The 21,585-nt window shown below is 36.7% G+C and overlaps 1 protein-coding gene and 1 long non-coding RNA gene across 2 annotated transcripts in view; one reads left to right on the top strand and one right to left on the bottom strand.

The window, feature by feature from the left end:
• The first annotated feature begins 6 nt into the window (after positions 1-6).
• The window catches only part of LOC124082123 (uncharacterized), a 50,187-nt gene continuing 28,608 nt past the window's right edge, over positions 7-21,585 (top strand). The window contains exon 1 of the long non-coding RNA XR_006848272.1: positions 7-449. This is a non-coding gene — a long non-coding RNA (uncharacterized LOC124082123). The remainder of the gene's footprint in view (positions 450-21,585) is intronic.
• Positions 15,490-21,585, bottom strand: part of LOC124082122 (short-chain dehydrogenase/reductase family 16C member 6) — a 35,305-nt gene continuing 29,209 nt past the window's right edge. Inside the window, exons 6-7 of the mRNA XM_046428576.1 lie at positions 17,478-17,603; positions 15,490-15,657 (exon numbers count right to left, since the gene is read on the bottom strand). Coding sequence (XP_046284532.1) covers positions 15,531-15,657; positions 17,478-17,603 — 253 coding nt within the window. The 3' untranslated portion in view covers positions 15,490-15,530. The remainder of the gene's footprint in view (positions 15,658-17,477; positions 17,604-21,585) is intronic.

Raw genomic sequence — 21,585 nt, forward strand, 5'->3', positions numbered from 1 at the left:
GGGTGGTGCCACCAGCGGCAGGGGTGGGATGGTCAGTGAGTCCCCGCGCGCCACGTAGGCCAGCTTTCTTTTCCCAGGCGGGTTGATTTGGGAGGAAATTCGATAGTGGAGACTGGACACGCGCTTCCGGATTTCTCATAAGTTTTAATGTTGTGACGATCAGGCTGCACCGTGGATTTTAAAATCAGAATTTCTGGGTTGGAAGGGACCTAGGTATTAGCGTGAAAAAAGTTCCTTCCCCAGGTGTGTTTGCAAAAGTACATCCCCTGAGGCTGGGAACTAGACAACAAAGAGGAGGCAACTACTCCGGTCCTTGAGGGGGCGGTCCGGGTCCTGCCCAGACACCTCTCAGCAGGGCACCAGTGCAGAGCTCCCCCGCAGTATCTGATTTTGGCTCCTGGGACCCAAAGGCAAAGGCTTGTGGGCGTGTGGCTGGGAGCCGCTGGAAGGTGAGTGGGTGCTGGCGCGCGAGCGGTTATTGCTTTGGCAGGTGGCCATGAGGAAGAAGGAGAGGGAGACATTTGTTCTAACAAGATGAAATTGAGAAATTAAAAAAATAGAGTAAGTCACCATTGTATTCTGACCTGTGTATCGAACGAACATCCTCTTGTGTTTGAAAATTTAGAATATACAGCAATGGTATTTATCAAGAAGAAAAAAAAAAGAGAAATATCCATTGATAAAATTAGCGAGTGATCTAATATAAGCATGTCACCACTGCAGTTGGAATGGGTGGCACAAGTAGCAGAGATGGCAAAAATATTGGGGGTATTGAGGGAAAAAACCAAGGAGGCAGGATGAGATCAGGTTTGGAATTGACCTTTGGGGCTGCTATGACCTAAATAAGTACTAAAGGCTTAGAGGAGAGCAGGTTTCATTAGCCTCTATCTGGGACAGGTTTAAGGGGAGGAGAAACTGCATATTTGTTCTTTTTTTAGGAGAGAAGAAACAAGTAGGTCTTGTAAGCCTGGAAAAATAGGTTCAGGGTAGATCCTTGAGTGTCTTTTCAGTGTTTAGGAAGTTGCTTGATGAGTGGTCAAAAGTGTTCCAGTAGCTGTTCTGTAGAAAGATGAATTGGGATAGGTGTGTGTGTGTGCGCCTTAGTTTCAGGTCAACTGTCTTCACCCAGCTGCAGAGCTTCTCAGGAGTGGGAGACATGTTCATCTACTGCACAATGAGAATGCTAGACATGCATCTCAGGTGGCTTCAGGACTCACAAAAGAGGGACACCTAAGCAGACTGGAAGAAGAGACCTGGGCTGGAAGGGTCTTCCAAATGCCAAATACAGTGTTTGCAACACCTGAGAATGAGAAGGAATGGAGGAAGCACAGAGAAATTCACTGATGGGCCCCACATCATGCAGCCTGTCTGTACAAATGTGAGGATATTGGAAAACACCAGCCTTCCATCATCTTCATGGTTTCTCTGAATAGAATCCTAGGCTGTCCCTTATTTCTGATCAGAAGTTGGGGGGTGGACTTCAAGAAAAAATTTTGAGTATGATCTGCAAATATAGGTGTAGGGCATGGGGAATGCACTATTGATGCAGTTAAAGGAGCCAGATGCCCTACTATATGGAGAAGGCTCCACTTTACTTGATGCTGGAAAACTTAGGGGATTGGCCAGCATCCTGAAAGACAAGAAAGGACTTATATAAGGTTCTTTTGGCAAAGGTGAGAAGTGAGAAATGAATAGTTTATAATGGAAGATGTTTAATAAGTTGGTAGACATGAACCACATTCTCAGTTTCTTGGACCTTAAAGCCCAAAAGATGCATATTAAAAAGTGTATTGCCTCTCAAATTATAACTATTGTGAGAAAGGAGAATGTTTTCTTCATATGGGAGTGATGGAAATTATGCAGTTCTGGAGAATATATGTATCAGGATATAGAAAGTTGTACACCTTCTGATTTCACTCTACTCACAAGACTGTTTTTACCAAAGAATCAGGTGTTGTTTTTTTCCTACAGGAAGAGAAATTGGGTAATGGGAATCAGAGATGGGAAAGAGGCTTCTCACTCCATTAAATCATGGAATGAGTTACCTTTTCAGGAACTAATTATATTAATAACATTTATCATTAATTTCTAAGAAGCATGTACATATGTAGTAATTCCATAACTATTTATAAAATCATGTTTTTCAATCAACAATACTCTTCACAAAATGTGACTTTAAAGATATAGCCCAACACTAAATATATGCTATGACCCAATTTCTTTTAAATGAAAACTTTACTTACAGGCATTAAAAACATTGCAAATGATTCACCAGTCATCTTAACATGTCTTATTGTCAAGCCACGGAAGTTTAGTTGATTTTAATATTTTTCCATGGAACTTTTTTTTGCATCATTCAAGGTATCTATTGTATACATATTTTTGTTGTAATAAAAATGTTTCTAAGGGCCAGATACAAAGAAGTTTCAATTTTTTTTAAGTTTTTATTTGTGATAAGTTCTTTTTTTAAATTTTTTTTATTAGTAGCTCAAAACATTACAATGATCTTGACATATCATACATTTGATTCAAGTGGGGTATGAATTCTTATTTTTCCAGATGAGAAGTTTCTATTTTAGATGGCAGACTGGAAACATGTTTTTTTTAATCCTATTTTCTTCTAAAATTCCATTGATTTGCCCAAGAAGATATAAAATTGTGAATAAAAACACAAGAGTGCTAAGAGAAAATTAAAAGAAAAATAAAAGAAAGACAAAGGAACTATGAATGAGAGTTGACTAGAGGTTGGTAAGCAGATGGATCCCATTTCCAGAAACCAGAGCAAAAGATATATTGAAAGCTAAAACACACCCAGAGAAGGCATTGCAAAAATGAGTCATTCTTCCCAAAAGTAACACAAAGGAACTCCACATCAGTAAACAAAACAAAGAGTGGAAATAGGACATGGGGAACTCAGATGGAATAAACAGTGTTAATAAAAAAAAACCCCAAACTATAAAAGCATCGAAATAAAATACAGAGCATTGTTTTGTTATTTGTGGAGGAAAGACAAAAATCCAGAGAACATAAGGTATTGATGAGACTACAAAAGACTTATAAATCCTTGTGCAGCAAGAAATTATAATCAAAGTGAAATGATAATAGACTAGTAGAAAATATTTTTGCATAAGGAATTGACTGTAACTATTCATAATATATGGCATTTCTATGAACCAGTTGGAATAATACTAGGAAGAATAGATTTAAAAACACAGACAATTCACAAACACATATAAGTAACTGAAAACAACTGAAAAGATGCTAAATTTCCCTGATATTCAGGAAAAGGCAAGTTGAAAAGGAATGTCCTTTTTTTCCCATTCATCAATATCCATATATTAAAAAATCAGACAAGAATCCAGGATTATTCTCATACTGTCCAATGTAGGAGTCAAAATTGATGTGTCTTTTATAGACAGCCATAAAGGCAGTAGCTATCAAGCCTTTTGACTGTTATTTCATGTCTAGGAAACCATCACAACTTGACACTTAGGCAGAAAGAATTTTCACTGAACTTTGTTTGTGAGAGCAAAACACTAGAAACTGCTTAAACACATATCTATTTTACTAGTCATGATATTGTCATAAAATAGAATTCTGTGAAACTGTCAAAAAGAATGAAGCTAGGACTGTACTTACTGGCCAGGAAATTTCTCCAGTGTGCAGCAAGGAGAAAAAAGTAGAGAATTATATGATTAAAATTAGACTTATGATTACATTGTTGGAGCATGTGTTTCTGTTTGTGCATGCTCACATGTATAATACAGGTAGAAAGGCACAGAAGATTCGATCAGGAGGATTACACACCAGAGTGATCATAGTGGATACTTCTGGAGGGGAACTGACTCAAGTGAGGAGAGTGACAGGTGGCTTCCCACGTGTTATGATTTGTTTCTGTATTGTTTCATTTTTTACAAATGTCATGCATTGTTTCATGATACTAAAACCACATAAAAATTTTTGTAGTTGTAGATGGACAGCATGCCATTATTTTATTTATTTTTGTGGTGCTGAGGATCAAATCCAGTGCCTCACATGTACTAGGCAAGCACTCTGCCTCTGACCCCTAGCCTCAGCCCCCAAACCAAAACTTTTAAATATGCAAACTTTCTTTTTTAAAAAGACTCATTTTAGGAGCATATTATCTTTGGCGATGAATTTGTAAAACAGTGGAGAAAGTCCAGTCATCAGTTGCTCAATTCAAAAAGTATCAATTTTAGCAAACTGTATTATTTTGGTAGATTGTAAACTTCTAGGAGAAGGACATCATTAGTGTAATTCTTTTGTCCTATGAAAAGAGGAAAAGAGCATTAGCTGGAATAGAATTAGCAAACAGTCATGTCCAGCTCATATGAAGGAGTAGAACAAATACTACATGTGAATAATTAATCCAAGATGGGAAAAAGCCAGGGCATATCTGTCCTGCTACCTTGCTGGGGAAAGTAATCATCTACCAGAGACGTGCAAACGTTTCAGAAAGCTAAGACTCAAGGAAGACAATGACAAGCTAGGCATGTGATTGAAATTCCCCATGTACTACATTTCTCAGAATGGCTGGGCACAGAGCCCAAAATTCATTCCACCTCTCCCCCAAAAGATAAAGGGACATGTTTCTATATGTTTGTTCTTGCTCTTCTACTCATTTCAAGATTGTTATCACCAGTAATCAACTTTTTCCCCTGAATATTTGTAGCACGAAAGACATGGGGATAGATTTATGTAGATTTGACCTAGATTGTTGTGCCAAGTTTAAGTCATGTTGGAAGATAATTCGAATATAGCCAGTGTCTCATGGCCAAGATAAGTTTTTTCCTCTTTTCATTTTACCTTTCTTTTCTGGGATTTATTTTCCTTTTGGATTCTTTCTTTGACCAGTGGAAATACTCATAGTAAAGGGCATTAACTGCTTATATTAACTATAAAAATTCATTTTTGGGGGCTGGGGATGTGGCTCAAGTGGTAGCGCACTCGCCTGGCATGCGTGCGGCCTGGGTTCGATCCTCAGCATCACATACAAACAAAGATGTTGTGTCCGCTGAAAACTAAAAAATAAAAAAAATAAATATTAAAAAAATTCTCTCTCTCTCTCTCTCTTTAAAAAAAAAATCAATGATGAATATGTCACCAGGGTGAGGAGTAAGAAAGTCTGTCTGTCTGTCTCTCTTTTGCACTGTACTGGGGATTGAACCCAGGGACACTTTACCACTGAGCTGTATCCCCAGCCCTTTTTAAAATTTTAATTTGAGGCAGGGTCTTAAGTTGTTCAGACTGATCTTAAATTCATAATCTTCCTGCGTTAGTCTCTTGAGTTTCTGGGATTACAGGTGTGTGTCTCTAAATTTTACAGAAGTATAATTTACGTGCTATAAAACCCAATTTAAGTGTATAGCCTGTGTTTTGGTAAATTTATGTGCTTCTGCAATTGGGCATGAACACAATCTATTTTCTAAACATTTTCATCACACATTGGGAGCATTTTAAACTAAGTATTTGGCTTAAATTCATTGGGGGGCGGTGGAGGTAACATAGGTGTTATAGATTCTGGCTCTAAACCCATGTGGTAACTTGTGCTCTTGTCCAAGGATTGTTTCCCCCATTTTTATTTTTTGCTTAAATCTAAGATGGTACCTTTTACCTTGTCTCTCCTTAGGACCCTAACCCATCCTCTTCTACTTCCCAGTTCAGCCCTCTGACAATGCAACCTTTGTGAGATTCTGTTTTCCAGTCATCCTCTTGGCTTTTACAGACTGCTGAGATTTGAATGTGTCTCCCCAAAGTTCCAGTATTGGATTAATAATTAATTAATTAATGAATCCCCAAATTTATATCTGGATTATATGTGGAGGTGGGCCTTTGGGAAGTTGTTACAGTTCAATGAAGTCATGAGAGTGGGGACCCATGATGGGAGTTGGGATTTAATAAGTGTATACCAAGCACACACTTCTTTGCTCTTGCCATATGATGACCTCTCCCATGTTACAATGCAGCAGGAAGGCCCTCACCAGCTACTAGCGCCATGTTTTTGGGCTTTCCAGTCTCCAAAACTGCAAGGAAAAAAATCTTTTCTATATAATTTACTCAGTCTGTGTCATTCGTTGTAGCAGCAGAAAATGGACAGAGACAGCCTTCATGATTTTGTTTCTTTTCCTCACATGAACACCTACAAGAGCCAGTACGTCCCCCTGTACCAGCTCCTGACAAACCCAGCACAAGATAGGTTTAACTATCAGGATTTTAACTTTCATATTATTGAGGGTATGGGTCTTACTTCTTTTCCTAAAAGTTCAAATATATTAAAAGATTTTAAAAATCTATAATTTCAAAATCTAATATTGGAAGATATTCTCTGAACATCTAGTTATTCATAGAACTGAAAATGGAAGTCATCATATTTTCCCTTGTAAACACTGTCTTTGAGTTTTAAAATATTAAGACTATTCCAGGAGTCTCCTACAGTGTACATGGAAGGCAGCTATGCTATACGCCCAAAGTACAAGTTGGGTGCATAAGCTGACTTTCAAGAAGGTATGCAGAATGGGACAATTTTAAGGGAATTCATTTACAGGTCTCATGTACTCTGCTAAAATGGGTCTGCCTGAGAACGGCTTGTGGTCTGTTCTCAGTCACCTGATTCTCCTGTCTTCCCTCTCTTCATAATGAATCTTGTCCTATTGCACACATCGTGGGGATACTTCTCACCCTTTCTGAATCCTACTCATGTTGAGCACTGGGATAGGAAAACCTACTGGGTGATAATTGGCTAATTCAAGAATAGACAGATCCTGAGGAATTTGTGGTGTATTCCTGCAATGGAATACCATACAGTGACGAAAATGAATGAATTATCCCTACATACACTTTGGATAGTTCTCACAACCAGCATTGAGCCAAAGAATGAGACACAAAAGCACATATTGTGTGATTCATTTTATAAAGGTTTGAATTCAATGATACTATTTTATGTAATAAAAATCAGAATGGTGGTTACCTTTGGGGAGTCATGACAGAGAGGATACGAGGAGGTTTCTAAGGTCTGCCCATGATCTCCATCTAGTCCTGGGTATACAGTCTTCACTATGTAAAACTCCACCCAACTGTATACACTTGCATGGATTTTTTTTCTGATTATATGTTCTATTTTAATTAGTTCAAAAAGTTTACTTGAAAAGACTTTATGCTTCTTGTGACCAAGAGAAAACCATGGCAACTATTTTGTGCTAAGTATTTTTTTTTTGTTTGTTTTAGCCATCTTTTATTGTAGATGGTAAAGGTGATATTCAGGTGAATATTGCACCACTCCAAATATTATTTAGCCTTATTCTGTGCACAAAGTGCAGCTTCTTTAGGCCAATAGCCTTTTCTTTTGTTTTTTGCTAGGCTCCACTTTGTTAAGAATAAGGATTCCAGTTGGTCTGCAGCCCTTCTGGCTGAGGCAATCACTGCTAAGCAGGTATAATTGTGTGTGGGATTATTAGGTAACAAGTTTTCACTTGAGATCTGATTCTTGCAGCGTCTTTCTTTTCCGGCAGGATGGAGGCAGGATTTAATAATGCCAGGTCCATGGGAGGATTTTCTTGTCCGATTGCAACTTGGCAAGGGACCCTGTATACCTTCTATGTGGGCCCTTTGGGGTTCATCTTATGGGGGCCAACTGTTGGCTTCCAGGGACACACTCCTGTGCAGTAGACCACACCCTAGGCAGAGGCACATTGTCTTGTTGTTGCAGGTGTCATCCTGCACCCTATGTGCAGAAATCTTCAGTGTCAAGACAAGCGATCTCTTGCTTTTAATCCTCAGTGATTCTTCAGAAGCTTAACAGTCAACTCATGTTCTTGTGACAAATTGATTCATGGAGAACTTCCATATTATCAAATTTATAATTTCAGTGTTTGCACTTGTCACACCTTGGTCTTTGGTCTTATGTTTAAAATTTGAAAAATGACAGTAGTAATAGCTTCTGGAGAAGCATTTCTTTAGATTTGCCACACAGGAAGGTCCATCCTCCCCAGAGTGATCAAGCACACCCATCCCCTGCCAGGGCCACCAGATGGTATACCTGACTTCTCTCCTGCCTTGTGAGGTCTTCCTTTGTCCCTACCCGTGTGCCACTCTGGGGTGAGTTTGGAACCCAGTCAGGCTTCTTCCTAAAGCCTGACTTCTCTTGATCAGTGGGGTTCCAGGATGCATGTTGTGTTAGACAACTTTCCATCCCTGCAACTAAATATTTGAGCTACTCAGAGGAGGAAAGATTTTATTTTGGCTTCTGATTTCAGAGGTTTTCATGGTCATTAGGCTCTTTTGTTTTGGGGCTGCTGGCGAGGCAGGACATCATGGTGGGGAGCACATGGCAGAACAGTTTCTCAACTCATAGCAGCCAGGAAATGGAGAGGAGCAGCTGCAATCCCAGTCCTTCAAGGGCAGCGTTCTCCATGACACATCATCCTTTCACTAGGCCCTTCCTATGAAGGGCTTTGCCACTTCTTAATAATGCCACAGCTTGGTGATCAAGCCTTTATTATATAGGTCTTTGGAAGGTCATTTATGATCCCATAACAGATGGGGAAGAAGTGGAGGAGAGAGCCCTGGCATAACAATTACATTGAACTCTGGCTCAGCAGAAACACAGGAGGAAACTGAACTGCTGGCTTGTGGTCAGAGGCTGACAGGCAACACCATCATGTCAGAAACACACCGCCATCATTTGTCTGCTAATATATTTAATCTGTCACAGGTAGGTAGGTTAGGGGATGTCAGTGTCTAGTGTGGGATCTGCAGATAAGTGAAATTCGCAAGTAAAAAACATTGGTAAGTGATGTAGTACAATTTTTTTTGATGTTAGACATGGGAGACTTTAGAAATCAGTTAAATCCAGACGTTTCCTAACTGTGGTTTTGTAAAATTAAGTCGGGAGCTGTGGGACCCTCGCACCAACTTGACTTGATCAGTTCCGTTGTTTTGCATGTTTTCTGTACTGGAGAATAGCAAGCATTATGAGATCAGAGTCTGGTATCCACCCGAGATGAAGAGAGGTTGAGTAGCCTTGTGTTTGAGATCAAGTTTTACCCCTTATTGTCAGTATGATGTTTGGTAAGCTGTTAACCTGATCTCTTTGAGCTTCATTTTTTTCTCATCTGTGAAGTGGGCATAACAACACATACCTGTTCTGGTTTTTGTTAAATAAGTCATGATAATAAAAAATCTTCAGGGCCAACACTTACTGAGTCCTTATAATGTGTCAGGCACTTTTCTAAGTTCCTTTCAAATATTGATTTATGAGTTTTATTACAGATGCGGAACCTGAAACACAAAGACAGTAACTTGTTCAGAGTTATGGTTAGTAAATTCTGGCATTAGTATTGCATTTCAAGCAGGAACACAATCTTCACCACGATGCTGTCCCTCCTCTTGTTGTGAGTAATAAAACATTGAGAGCTGCAGTTTATTGAGGATTTACTGTTGTGTCAGGCATTGTGCTAAGACCTTTGCATGGATTATTGTAAAACAATTCCTATAGCAGTTGACTTGTGGCATGTTAGTACTCCCACTTTACAGGTAAGAAAACTGGGGTTTAGTGAACTTGGTGAAGTTCACTTAGTTTGTAAGTTGGGAATTTGACTCCACCATGTGTTGATTTTTCTAGGAGATCCAGCATAGTGTGGGTCACACAGGGGTGGCTTTAAGGGCACGTGAGGCTGCAAAGGATCCTGTACTTAAGGATCCCATGATTTCTTTAAAATTCTGCATTTACTGTCTTAAAATTCTCATAATTTTATTTATTTATCTATTTATTTTGCTGTACTAGAGATTGAACTCAGAACCTTGCTCATGCTAGGCAAGCACTCTATCACTGAGCTGTTTCCCCAGCCATCAAAGATGGGACAATGGAGTTTGCACATGAACACAAATGGTCTTCTAGGTGGCAGGGTGCACATGGGGTTGTGGTCCAGGCAGAGTCCACATATAAGTGGCTCAGGCTCTGTGCACAGTGGGCAGTCACACATAGCCACGGACTCTGCACACATGTGGATGTTTTGGGGGGAGTTTAAAGTGCCACTCAGCCCCAAGGAGGTAGCTAGACCTGGATCTGGTGCCAGATAGGTGTAGCCATGTTGTCAACAGCAGCCCAATCAGTGGGTAGTAGCAGTGACTGTTGCTGCAGGAGAGAAAGAATAGTTGCACATAAGGTAGTACCAAGATCTAAGGTAGAGAGCTGGCTTGCCTGTCATCTCTGGAGTCTGTTCCTGAGGCAGCTAAACAAATGTTAACTAGCTGAGCATCAGAACAGGAACTGCTAATGCTTAGGCAGTAAACTTTGTCAGCAAGTCACTATAAAATGTAATTGTATGTGTGGACATTTCAATAAAGCATATGGAAGAGTTATCAGAATTCTTCAAAGAGTTATAATTTCTGGCTTTGAGAATTGCTTTTGCATTGTTGCGAAGCAAATGTTCACAGGCTTAAAAAAAGAAATTAAATTCAAAGATTGTTGTATTGGAAGGGAAAAATACTGTATTCATTTGGAATGTCACATAAACCAATTATTAGTTTGGAAGACAATTTTAAAATTAATTTTTCCTTATAATTGAAGGTACAGTGACAAAAATGCACAAGCGGGCATGTTAATTACACACAAATCATGAAGCCACTTTTGTTTCTCTGTACAACATCCACAAATTAGAGGAAAAGTCAGAGGAGGCATTAAAATGCCATTGTATGAATTCACATGTAAAATTAGTCTTATATGCAATTGATATGTAGAAGAAGTTAAATCTTTTTAGAAAAAATTGTTCCATGAGACACATCAGCTCTAGATGTACTAAAATTTATATTTTGAAATCATTGATCAGAAATACATCTTAAGGAAAAAGCTTTCTATTTAAGTGGTTTTCCGGTTCTTTGTTTTGCTTTTTGAGCAGAGGGCCCCACGGTTATTGTTTTGCACTGGGCTCTTTGCCTCTGTCCCATCTTTGCAGGGCCATTCTCGCTGACTCTCAGATTGCTCTTTCACTGGGGTGCCCCTGAAGCTGCTGGGGACCACAGAGCTCAAGGAACCCATCTCCTGTTTCTGACTCTGTGGGGCCTCCTGGAAGGATTTTTTTCTTCATATTGAGAGAAAACTGTATATAGTACTTTCCATTAATTGAATCACTCCAAACACATCCATCTCCCCAGGGCACTAACTGCAACATTCATGAATAGATGGCAGTGATAATCCATATACATAAGACACAGCAGAAACACAGTAACCTCCCATTTTATAGTTTGTCCTCCCCTTGAAAACCTCTCTTCTCTCTAGCTAGCTCATCACAATTTTCTTTCTCCAAGTCTTCTCAAAACCCTTCTGATGTTCTAAACAATTCAGGTCCAGCTCTAAGTTCACACACCTGAGTAAATCAAAGGTCAGAGTGAGATAAGGACCCCTGCGATGCTCAGTTCTGCTTCTTGGTTCTGGGACGGCTCATTCCAAGGAGATTCTAAATATCCCTCCCCGGAAAAGCATGTTTCATCCTAAGGTGTCACTCTTCTAAGGAAAACTATCTCCCATTTTCTTTGTTTTCTCCACTTTCATTGTTTTTCTTCCAAATTCTGCAAAGTTATCCTCAGACTCTCTCCTGTTCTCGTTTTATCTTACTGAATTTTGTCTGTGAGTCAAAAGTGTATTTGATCATTTCAAAAATATTTATGCTTTGCTCTTGGGTCCTCAATAGAGATTTATTGCAAGAATAAATCTCAAGTAATTCTGTCACTCTCAGAGATCTTCAGGACTAGAAAGGGCCCAGATGGTTTAGCCACTAACTTTCCTTGATTTTTTTAGAAGGGAAAAACCCTGTTAACACTCAGAGTAGTCATTTTAATCTTGATCAGCTGGTATTATTAGAAAGTTCCTTCTATGTGAAGCCAATATCTGTCTTTTTCCTAGTATTAAAGAAAAGAAAAGGCTTGTTTTTATGAATGAACTCAGGCAAAAGAAGGGGCTCTCATTTTTTTTCAATGCCGCTGGGAGATTCTAGTTGTCCCAGTCATCACCAACTTCAATTTCATCAGCTACTAAGATTTTTTTTTTTAATTTTAAAAGACTAATTCATTATCAAATAGCATCCCCCATGTTTGAATTTTTCACATTTTGAACTATATTTATTGCTTTGGACTAGGAAGGCTTTTGTAGGATAAGGGTAATTACCAATTATAATGTTGTTCTGTTGCAAAAATGCATCTTCATTTTCAAAGACTGACATGCCCCAGTGAAGCTGTACTTCTCCAAGCTAACATCCATCAAGTGGAAAGTGTTCCACTTTATCTAAGTGGAAAGTGTTCATGAGGTGGGGGCTGCACAGGAAAGTCTTGTTGTAACCAGCTATTTTTTTAAAATTAGCTTTTTATTTGTTTTAATTAGTTTTACATGACCAATGCGTTGTGCACTTTGATATATCATACATAAATAGGGTATAATTTCTTATTTTTCTGATTGTTCATTAGTTGTAGAATCCCATTGGTCATGCATATATGTACATAAGGTAATAATGTCTGCTACTTTTTAAGAATTTGGTGGAAGGAAGTGACAAAAGTGGCCATATTTCAGATCCAGGCAATTCAATGTTGTTGCTTTTGTTAGATAGATTTAATGACTGTATATGAATATTTGAGACCAATTACACAGATGGATACTATGTACAGTTGGCCCTCCATATTCACAGGTTCACAGGCAACCAACCTTGGGTAGAAAATATTCTGGAAAAAAATTCCAGAAAGGCACAAAAAGCCAAAAGTTCAGTTTATCACACATGGAGTATTATGCTGAATCCACACAAATGCAGTGATGTGTTGGCCTTGTATTAGGTATTATATGTCATCGGGAGATGATTTAAAGCATATGAGAGATTGTACGTAGGTTATATGCAAATGCTATGTTGTTTTATCTAAGGAACTTGAGCGTCCTCAGATTTTGTTATGGGGCAGTTTCTTGGAACCAGTGCTCCACTGATACCTAGAGAAACCATTCCAAAGTTTCAGAGATACTGAAATAGGGAGAAAAAACACAATGCCACCAGGAGACTTCAGATGTTCAACTCAGTGTTCAGACTCAAGATAAGAGGAGGCACATAGGCAGGGAGAAGAAGCCACCACACCAGTGCATAGTGGCAGGTGTTCATACCCCTACACTGGGAGTAAGACTGGAGAAGTCCATGCAGCAGTCAACACAAAGGTCCAGGAACATTGTTTCTTCAAATGCTAGTTTTGGTACAGGTCAAATGTGGTGCCTGCTTTCATGGCTCACAGAGTCAACAATGCCATGGGCATAGCCTCCAAGTTCCCATTGCCCAGAACCCCCTAGACCAGGGAAGCCCAGAGTACATTACTCCTCCCCACTGGGTATTTATTATTCATTTATAACTCTTCAGCGATCCCTTATACCATAAGCAGGGTTGCTTAGAAACATATTTGACATAGGATGCTTTACTGGGTTGCCAGGGCAACAGAACTAGAAAGTTAGGAGAGAATTCTCATGCAAAAAGGAATAAGATTTTGTTAGCTTTCCCCACACTATGTGAATACAAATAAAAGGCAACAGAGGATCAGACTGTGCTGTTTCTACATAGTGTATACCTAGTGGATGAGAGGTCAGATTTCCAAAAATATTAACCAGAAAACCAAAAGTTCCTGTGTGCCAAACAGCAATCAGAAAGTTCTTGTACTTCATTCAGTGATTGCATTATTCACCCCTCTATTTCTAGCACCCATAGATAGTAGATACCTAATATATACGTGTTGAGCGAAGGGATCCTGGTGACTTGGGAGGCTGAGGCAGAAGGATAGCAAGTTTGAGGCTAGTCTCAGCAGCTTAGTTAGACTCTAAGCAACCTAGCAAGACCCTATCTCAAAATAAAAATGGCAGAAGATGCAGCTCAGTGATTAAGCACCCCTGGGTTCAGTCCCTAGTATTTCTCTTCCCTCCACAGAAAAACTTTTCTGTAGGATAGACAATCAAATGTAAAGCAGATCCAACCTTAGAAGCAGTAGGAATATATTATTCACTGAATGACGTGAAAGCTGATAGGTTGTAGACCAGTTTATTTAGAGATAAATGACCTCTTGAAAGATATTTGTTAGACAAAAATATATTAATGCTCCTGAGACATTAAGGAAAATGTAGAAAGTGCTTCGGATACTTATTTTTGAAGGCAGAGAGGTGTCAAAATTTTAGTGTTTCTAAAATTTACTAATGAAACAAAGTTTCATTTCCTTAAAAATACTACTTTTTTAGAATGTTTCATTCTTCTATTAGTTCAATATTTCTCTCTTTCCTTTTTTCAAGTTAAACTGTGTTGTCTTTGTATGTCCTCAGTAAAAGGATTGATCTTATGTACTCACTCTTTGGTTGTGTACTCACTCTTTGGTTAAAAGAATGTATCCTGTGATGTTCTTGAATTTTCAATTTTTGGTTTTACCATTACTCATTAGCTCCTGAACCCCAACAGAGGCAAAATTAGATCGATGTTTAGTAATCACAGCTCAACCACTATCCCTACTGGGAAGGTATCAATGTTAGCAATGTTAATGAAATGGCAACATGGGAGGTACACATTCTCATGACTTTAAATGTTTAAAAATTTGTGTATTCCCATATAAATGACTTGAAACAACATTTCATTGAGTTTATTATAAAAATAAGTTTTGCTCACAAACCAGTAATTAATAGAAATCTGATGTGTACTGTTTTTCCTAATAGAATAAAGAAAGCTAGGAATTGTTTGACACATTGGGATGCAAATAGAATTGGTGAGTTACAGATTTATTTTATCCAATGAGCAGGTTTGATCCCACTAAGGCCTTCATGTGATCATCTAACAGAAGGATTAATGAGCAATACAAATAAGCCTTCACTTTTCGAAGTAAACACTATTTTTCTTAATTACAAAATATGTGTCTTTAAATCTGATGTTGAAAATTATCAGCAGTAAAACTGATTTATGAGGTCATTACTTAAAATTATCTTTTTTTCCTAAATGCATTCCTTTCTTTCTTTTTCTTTTTCTTTCTTTTTTTTTCTGTATTGGAGATTGGAGAGGGGCACTCTACCACTGAGCCTGTTTTTTATTTTCCATGTTGAGAAAGGGTCTTGTTAAGTTGCAGAGATTGGATTCCAACTTGTAATCCTCTTGCCTTAGACTCCCAAGTAACTGGGATTACAGACATACACCATCCCACCTGCCTCCTAAAAGTATCTTATATTTCTATTTTCAAATTAAATTAGAGGCCAATTGCATTAATATGTTTTTATAACTATATGCTCAGAGTCTATTGAAAAGGCTATGATGTCCATACTTACCAGACTAAAAAATGACAGGAAAAACCAGATAGATAATTTAAATGCTTAGAAAAATATCAGTGTGTCAATTGTGCCCTGGAAATAAGGGTGGCACTTTTGAAAGCTTCAGTGATTCTTAGTAGCCTGGACACTTGAAGCATTAGGAGGAATTCCAAATAGTCTAGCATTTTAACACTTTTTATTTGATTTATTTGAAGCTTAATTACTGGCATTTTCTCTCCACTTCTTCCTGAGGTTTATTTGCTTCCATTCTCCCTTTGAAAGAATCCATGCAAGTATCTGCTCCAAGGTACTCCCCAAGGACGATCATCATTTTTGGAGATATTAGACTAGAGAAAAACATAGAAAAAAGTTGTGACCTTTTACAATCCTTTCAGTAGTTGAAGAGACTACATTGCAAAGATTAAGTGAAAATTCCACAAAGTTTGAAATGTCGTGATCTATGTTGTGCAACTGTCCCATTAGGGAGGGATGGGCAGAGAAGTGTTGCTGTCACAATTAGTTGAGGGCCATCAATACCCTCAATGTTGTCCATCTTGGCTCCACCTTGGAATCATCCCTTTAGTTTTTAAAAAGTACCAATTAATTCATATATTACACTCATTGGTTCTTTCAAAAGATCAAATGGCCCTGGACTTACTGTTATTTCTAGTTTTAACTACTGTTTACTAGACTAGTAAACAGTAGTTAAAACTAGAAAGAAAACCAGACAAATTAAGCAGAATATCTGGGGTTTGGCATCCAGGGATCTATAGTATCAAATGGGGCCCAGGTGATTCCAATGTGCTCCTGAGCTTTTTGATGATAGAAGCTGTATCTTCAGATCACTTTTGTTTACAGCAGCCCATTGGTTCTCAACTTGACTCAGCAAATATTTTTGGATGCTTATTACATGTTAGGTGCTGTCCTAGGCAGGAGCACAAATAGGAAGCAATTCAGAAAATGTGTTTTGTCCTCAGGGAGACTGTAAGCTGGCCAACGACTACAGTGTGATGGATGAATGATACAAGAGGAAGGGAAAAGCATCAGGGGATCATACAGTGCAGGACCTTGACCTGCCTAACCAAGTGGGCAAGCTAAGGATGAATAGGAAATATGTGGAATGTATATAAATAGGAAAGAAAGTATGGTATTTGCCAACAATATAACCCCAAATGCTTCAAAGTCCAAAGCTTTTTGAGCACCCACATGATACCACAAATGGAGAATGCTATACCTTTTCTGACAGGTCATGATCAAATGCAGACACAGTAAAACTATTGTACAAAATTGCCTTCTGCTATTTGTTTAAGGTGTATATGAAACAAATAAGTTTCATGTTTAGACTTAGGTGCCATCTCCAGGATATCTCATTATGTATATGCAAGTAGTCCAAAATCTGAAAAAATCTGAAATCTCAAAGACTTCTGGTCTGAGGCATCTCCTGGATGGATGGGAAGCAATCTTTACTTACAGCAGGGGAGGAGTGCATCCTGATAGAAAAGCTTTGTAATCTGTTGGGAAACTGGTTTAAAGCTAATCTAACACACATTAGCTGTTTAATCATGCAAAATTACTTTCTTTAAACTTTGGATTCCCTAAAAATGATAAAATTCATGCAAAACTGTCAGTGCAGTAACTGGCACATAAGCCTCCATTATGTTAGAAGTAAGCCTGGGTTGGAATCATCCATAAATATCCCAGAGTTTACTGGACTGACCTTGTAGGAAGTTGTAGAAACTGTTTTACTAAAATAAATGAGGAATTTTTCAAATATTTTTAATATCTTCCTAGCAGAACATTCAGGATTTTAACCTTTCTTTTCGAAACAGAACTCTACTCAAATAATTGGTTGAAAACAGAAATGCACAAAACAAAAACAGAAAAGCAAAACCTCCCAAATAATTCAGATGCTATTTGTTTCTGTACTGAAACAAACAAACAAAAAACAAACAAAAAAAATGTATGCTCTGCAAGGCCTAAATCGTGGTTAAATTTTGTGTCTGAAGTAATCAAGACAGAGCTAGCAAGAATCCAATAAATTGTCCTTGTGCTATTAAAGTTCTTCCTCTCATCTTTTGAAAAATGTGAAGTTTCTCAAAGAAGTAGCAATGCTTGAACAATTTGTTTACAAACAACCAAAGGGATATTGAGATCACTATTAACTTACTGCTTAAGGACAACTGCAAAGTATGCAAATTTGGGAATTAGGAGGTAAACTTGTTCCTCTAAAATAGCGTTGAAAATTTTTTGGGCCACATACTCCTGCTCCAGTAGAGGTAATAGAAATTGATACCTGGAATAACAATAACAAAAGTTATGTCATTAGAGTGGTATATTTTTATAGTCATTATGAGCATCAATTATTAAATTTCAGACATGGGATTATAATAGGTTGCTTTAAATAGTCAAAAAAAGAGTAAATATTAGGGATTGCTTTGTGTTTTCTCTCCAGGCTAATATTAGGAACAGTGCTAACACATTTAATTTCCTCTAGTGAACTTCTTGCCTTTGTTTATTTTCTGTGTTGTGATGATCTGAACAAATAAAAGCAATTGTTTTAAGATTTATTTGTATCTTTCTTCCTCTTTCTTCTTCCCAAACATCAAATAATTGTGCACTGTTAAGTAATAAAATAGTAAATTTAATTTTACCAAAAAAGTATCTTGAGCATGTGTAATGTATCGTTTTAGGTCGACCATTCTTAAGCATTCAACAGAAATAAATATGATCCAATAGGAGTTGAAATGTATGAGAATATAAATAAAGATCCTACAAAGTAATACCTTGTCATTTTATACTTTTATGTACTCTTTCAATTATTAGAACCATACTTGTTAGAGAAATTTTGTTTATCTCAGCTGATTCTTGGAATCTGATTATTTTTCCATAATTGAGTGTTGGCAGTCTTTATTACATTATTCTCCTAAAAGTTTCTTAGAACTTTTAGGAGAATAATGGCATAAAGGTTTCTAACATTTTTTAAAAACTATAACATCTAGGTCATTTTACCCCAATTGTATACCATTTCATTATCATTAACTTTTCTTTTTCTAAACATTTTGTATTTATCTTTTATGTGCCTAGGAACCCTGAGTTCATAAGAGTCATCAATTAACATCAAGGCACTATCTTATCCTGGTTGGTCACATTCTTTCTGACCTTGACAATCTAATTGTAAATAGCACTTTATGACTTATTATTATCAATTTTTACTAATATTGTTATTCTAGTAATGATGTTAGGAAAATATATGTTTTTAAAATATATTTTAAAATATATGCCGTATTTACACATGTATAAACTATATATGCACTTACATTATTTATATATATGTATATATATATATATATATATATATATATATATATATATATAATAGTCTAAGTCTTATAAAGACTGTCTAGTACATGATTTATAGATAATAATAAGGTATGGGCTACTTTTTCTTATAAATTCTGTGGGATCAATTACTTCTCACAGGGTGCATTTATTTTTTGCTGAATTTTGGCAATACATGTATTTTATTGCATGGATAAGACTGTATTTGAATTTTTTTTGTACCAGGGATTTATATCAGGGGCACTCGACCACTGAGCCACATCCCCAGCCCTATTTTGTATTTTATTTAGAGACAGTGTCTCGCTGAGTTGCTTAGGACCTTGTTTTTGCTGAGGCTGGCTTTGAATCAAAAAGCCTCCCCAGCCACTGGGTGTACTACCACACCTGGTGTCTATTCATTGTTTACCTGTCTTGAGTCAGTTTTGTTTGCTTGTATCTCCTTAGGAATTTTTCCATTTCATTTAAGATATCTAGTTTGTTTGCATGTATTCCCTTATGATACTTTCTCTTTCTGTAATGATAGTAGTCACGTCTTCTCTTTTACTCTTTTTAAAAAATTTTTTAGTAGTTTCAGTTTTTTCTAATTTCTTTCTTGGACATTCTAGCTAAAGTTTTTATTTATTTTTATTTTTGGATGTATATGGACACAATACCTTAATTTTGTTTATTTAGTTTTTTATGTGGTGCTGGGGATCGAACCCAGTTCCTCATGCTAGGCAAGCACTCTACCACTGAGACACAACCTCAGCCCTAAACTTTTGTTAATTTTATTGATTATTTCAAAGAATAAGCTTTTGGTTTCATTGATTTTTCTGTTTTCCATTTCCCATTTAGTTTATTTCTGCTACACTATTCATTATTTCTGCTCACTTTGGATTTAGTATGCAGTTTCTTAAGGTGGAAGATTATTTATTTCGTATCTTTCTTCTTTTTTTAATGTCATTTACAGTCATGAATTTCTCTCTGCTTTAATTGTATCTCATAAATTTTGTTATGTTGTATTTCTACATCTTTGTAAATTTCCCAAATATTCTTCTGCTTTTGATTTTTAACTTCATTCCATTTTAGTTGGAGAATGTTCTTTGACTTCATTCCTTTCAAGCTTAATGAAGGCCTATCCTGGAGAATGTTCTATATGAACTTGAGAAGAACATGTACCATGTACTTGTAGAGTAGCATATAGATGTCCATTAGGTATGCTTAATTTATTGTGTTCTGTGCTTATTTGAAATTTTGTTTATTTATTTATTTTTGGTACTGGGGATTGAACCCAGGGGTGCCTAAATATTGAGCCCTTTTTACTTTTTATTGTGATACAAGGTCTCACCAAGTTGCTTAGGGCCTCCATAAGTTTCTGAGGCTGGCTTTGAACTTGTGATCCTTCTGCCTCAGCCTCTTAAGTAGCTGGGATTACAGGTGTGCACTATAATGCCTAGCTGTTCTGTGCCCTTTAGATCACAGGAATATCCCTTTAAAAACTATATGTTTTAAGTTATTTTCTTAGAGGTCTTTCTAGGGTATATAATATGTATCTTAAATTATCAGAATCTACTTTAGAGTTATACTGCCTTGATTTTATTTCTATATAGCAGTTAGTTTTTCTACTGTAATGCTATATTATCATATATTATGCCAATGTATGCCATAAGCCTGATAATACATTGTTTTAGTTATCGCTTCTTAAGTTTTATATTTGATAGAAAATGAGAAAGTAAAGAACAACAAGTATATATAGCCAGAAGTTCAGAAAAAAACTATATAATATATACTTCTGAACCTTCTGGTTCTTTTCCTCTCCTCCTGTGAATTTGAGTTAGTGTCTAGTGTCATTTCCTTAGTCCAGCACAGCTTTGTTTCCATGCATCTCATTTGTGCTCTTAATATAAAAAAATAGCATTTCTATATATTAAAGGTCCAATAATACTATTATGTTCATATTTACTCAATCATATTTATAATCAATTAATTTAAGAAAGGAGAATAAATACTTTAAAAGGTAGTACTTTTGTACTACCTTTTATAAACAGCCTATTTAATTACTAGTGTAAATACTCCTATTTTTTTTTCATGCGATTTCAGATTATTCTCTGGTTTCACTTGCTTTCATTCTGAAGAATTTCCTTTAATATTTCTTGAAAAGTTGGGCATAGCAGTGAATTCTCTGTTTTTGATTCACTTTCATTTTTGGTTTCATTTTTGAAATATGAATTTTCCAGATAGAAGATTCTTGGCTGAAAATTTTTCTTTCATCACTTCAAATATATCATCCCACAGCCTCTTGGCTTCCATTGTTTCTGTTAGGAAGTCATCTGTTAATACATTTGGACTCCATTGCATATGATGAGACTTTTTTTTTCCCTTTTGCTTCTTGCAAAATGATGATGATGATGATGATGATGGTGATGGTGATGATGGTGATGATTTGTCTTTCAACAGTTTGATTATGATGTATTTGGGGTTTATCATACTTGAAGTTCACTGATTTTTTAAAAATAGTTGTACATATTCATGCGATTCATTGTTACATATTTGAATATGCACACAGTATTAAATGATAATTTGGTTAATATCACTCCCCAGAATAAATTAATTTTTTTATCAAGTTTAGGAGGTTTTCAGACATTGTTTCTTTAAATATTCTTTCTGCTTCTTATATTTTATCCTCTGTTTCTCTTATTCTCATCTTGTACATGTTTATGTATTTAACAGTGTCCCAAAATTTCCCTGAGGCTTTGTGTTTTTTATTTTGTTTTTTATTTCTTTTATTTATATAAATTTAAGCTCACTCATTCTTTCTTCAGCCACCCAAATCTGTTGAGTCTCTCTAGTGAATCTTTTCTTATGGTTATTTTTTTCCACTCCTAAATTTACAGTTGTTTTTTCTTTTTACTTCCTATCATTGATATTTGAAAGACATTTTCATCATGTCTTCCTTT

Source organism: Marmota monax, unplaced genomic scaffold (assembly GCF_021218885.2).
Source record: "Marmota monax isolate L192 unplaced genomic scaffold, Marmota_monax_Labrador192_F-V1.1 WCK01_AAM20220418_F8-fsc00044, whole genome shotgun sequence".
NCBI lineage: Eukaryota > Metazoa > Chordata > Mammalia > Rodentia > Sciuridae > Marmota > Marmota monax.